We start from the raw sequence: 2,211 nt of genomic DNA, 5'->3' as shown, positions 1-2,211 counted from the left end.
TGACTGTCATGTGACCAGTTGATCATGATGTTGACGGTCATGTGACCAGTTGATCATGACGTGGACGGTCACGTGACCAGTTGATCATGACTTTGACGGTCAAATTGCTTCTGATATATTGTGACAAAATAATCAAAGCTGAACTCATATTTAGTTTTATACATTTAGTGATATTGTCACATTCAATAATGAATTCAGATTCAATCAATACAATTGTCAAATTTATGCTCTTGACTTAATTAGTTCAGTGGCTTTGCAGACTTTCTTTGAAACTATTTGCTGTCTTTTTTTAGATTTTCTCTTTTTTTCTCTCTTTGACAAGCCGAAACCCAGAGGGTTGAAAGAGTAATATACTGAGGATGAGATAATAACTTGTGGTAATTTGCCTATATATTAATCTATACTTTCTGTTTCAGTAAAACTTGGAGACTTGAGCGGTGCTTTAGCAACATTTGAAACCTCATTAGATCTAGCAAGGGCACAAGGTAATTTTGTGAAGTACAAAACTGTATTCACCTTAGTCTATATATAGTCACTGTATGCACATTTCTATTTTTATGCATCTCTCCTGATAATGTCTAAATGATATATGAAAATTTCTGTTTTCTGATTGTAATAATGCCAGCTTGGAACCATGGTGTGCTAGGACTTGAGGGTGGGGGAGAGGGATTTGTGACAGGGTCAAATGAAAAAAGAAAATATTTGTATTTCGTCTAAGTCCTTCATAAAATTAATCACTTGCCTGTGTGCCAATTTGTGGTTTATGATTTGACAGAGGAAGAGGGGAGATAACTTCTGGAAGTTGTCATTGTTTCTTAAAAAGATATAATAAAAAGTGACGTAAATTTGATTGTCAAAATGCTTTTACTATTTCTAGGTGACACTTCAGCAGAGACAGCCATAAAGAAAGCCATAGGAGAAGTGAACGCTAAAATAGCTAAAGGTGGGTCCAGAGGGTCAGGCAAAAGTGCCGACGCAGAACTGAAAAAGACAGAGACAAAACCTGACCAAGACATTGACCCTAATGCTTCTAGTCTAGAACGTGTAGATACAAAGATGGAGGAGACGAGAAAAGAGGAGGAGGCAGAGGAAAGAGAGAGGAAAGAACAGGAAAAGAAAGAGCAAGAACGAAAAGAGCAGGAGAGGAAAGAGGAGGAAGAACAAAAAGAGAAAGAAAGAATAGAGAAAGAAAAACAGGAAGCAGAAAAAAAAGAACAAGAAAGAAAAGAGAAAGAGGAAAAAGAAAAGGCTGATCAAGAAAAAGAAGAGCAGAAAACAGGTTTGTTAGAAATTCAAGAATAGTGCAAGAATATAGGGTTATTTTCTGTGTTATACTTACACTCATTAAATCATCCTAGATATATACAGGCATTATGCTAAGTTATGCATTTTATTGCACTATCCCCAAAATCCAAGGCCTTAGGGTTCCAGCTTTGATGTATATTATTTGTGTCCCTTGAATATGTTATAACAAAATTGAAGGCTCTACACAACTTTCTTGGTAGGAGGGTCAGAAAATTGGTCAAGTGATATTCCAGATTTGACATAAAAATAATGAAAAATTATGTATTAGATTTGAAACTGATTTGATATGAAGTTGTATAGGGCACACACAAATATGTTGGTTTGATCAAACAAATAACCTTGATATTTATGTAACAATGTACTTACATCTATATTTTTCTTGCACATTTCTTCTTTCTTCCTCCTGTTCTGTCTTTCCTTTTCCTCTGTTTCTTTGCTGCTTTCTGTTTAAAACCATGTTTCTTTGTCTTTCTTATCGATGTTTATTTCATATTTTTTTTTTTTTTTTCATTTTAAATCCTCTTTTCCTTTTAGTCCATCCTCGTCTTTGTTCTCTTTTATTCTTTACATCTTTTCTCTTTCCACTTCTTTTTCCTCATGTGCTAACTTACATTCATTGGAGACTGTTGGCTTTTTTCATTGCCTAATAGAGGGATTAACTTGAAAATGTGTTTTTAAGTTAATACAAGTTTGTATACTGTAAGACTCATTTTATGTAAACAAACTTATTGCAACGTTTTGCTTGTTGTTTTATGGACATCACTGTCATAACTTTGTCTGCATATAATTAAGTACTGTTGAAAAATTAATGGTTGTTAATTCACAAATTTTAATGTCAATTAAACTTTAGTTCATCGTTAATGGGAAGTTTTAAGTTGAATTTAAACCAAATTTAATGGGTTTTTT

At 33.6% G+C, this 2,211-nt stretch overlaps 1 protein-coding gene across 1 annotated transcript in view; it reads left to right on the top strand.

Annotated features, from left to right (window-relative positions):
- Window positions 1-2,211, top strand: part of LOC110455857 (tetratricopeptide repeat protein 25-like) — a 14,594-nt gene that overhangs the window by 8,685 nt on the left and 3,698 nt on the right. The window contains exons 10-11 of the mRNA XM_021506268.1: window positions 417-485; window positions 878-943. Coding sequence (XP_021361943.1) covers window positions 417-485; window positions 878-943 — 135 coding nt within the window. The remainder of the gene's footprint in view (window positions 1-416; window positions 486-877; window positions 944-2,211) is intronic.

This window comes from Mizuhopecten yessoensis, unplaced genomic scaffold, assembly GCF_002113885.1.
Source record: "Mizuhopecten yessoensis strain PY_sf001 unplaced genomic scaffold, ASM211388v2 scaffold8387, whole genome shotgun sequence".
Taxonomy (NCBI): domain Eukaryota; kingdom Metazoa; phylum Mollusca; class Bivalvia; order Pectinida; family Pectinidae; genus Mizuhopecten; species Mizuhopecten yessoensis.
This window is presented reverse-complemented; position numbering and strand designations above follow the sequence as displayed.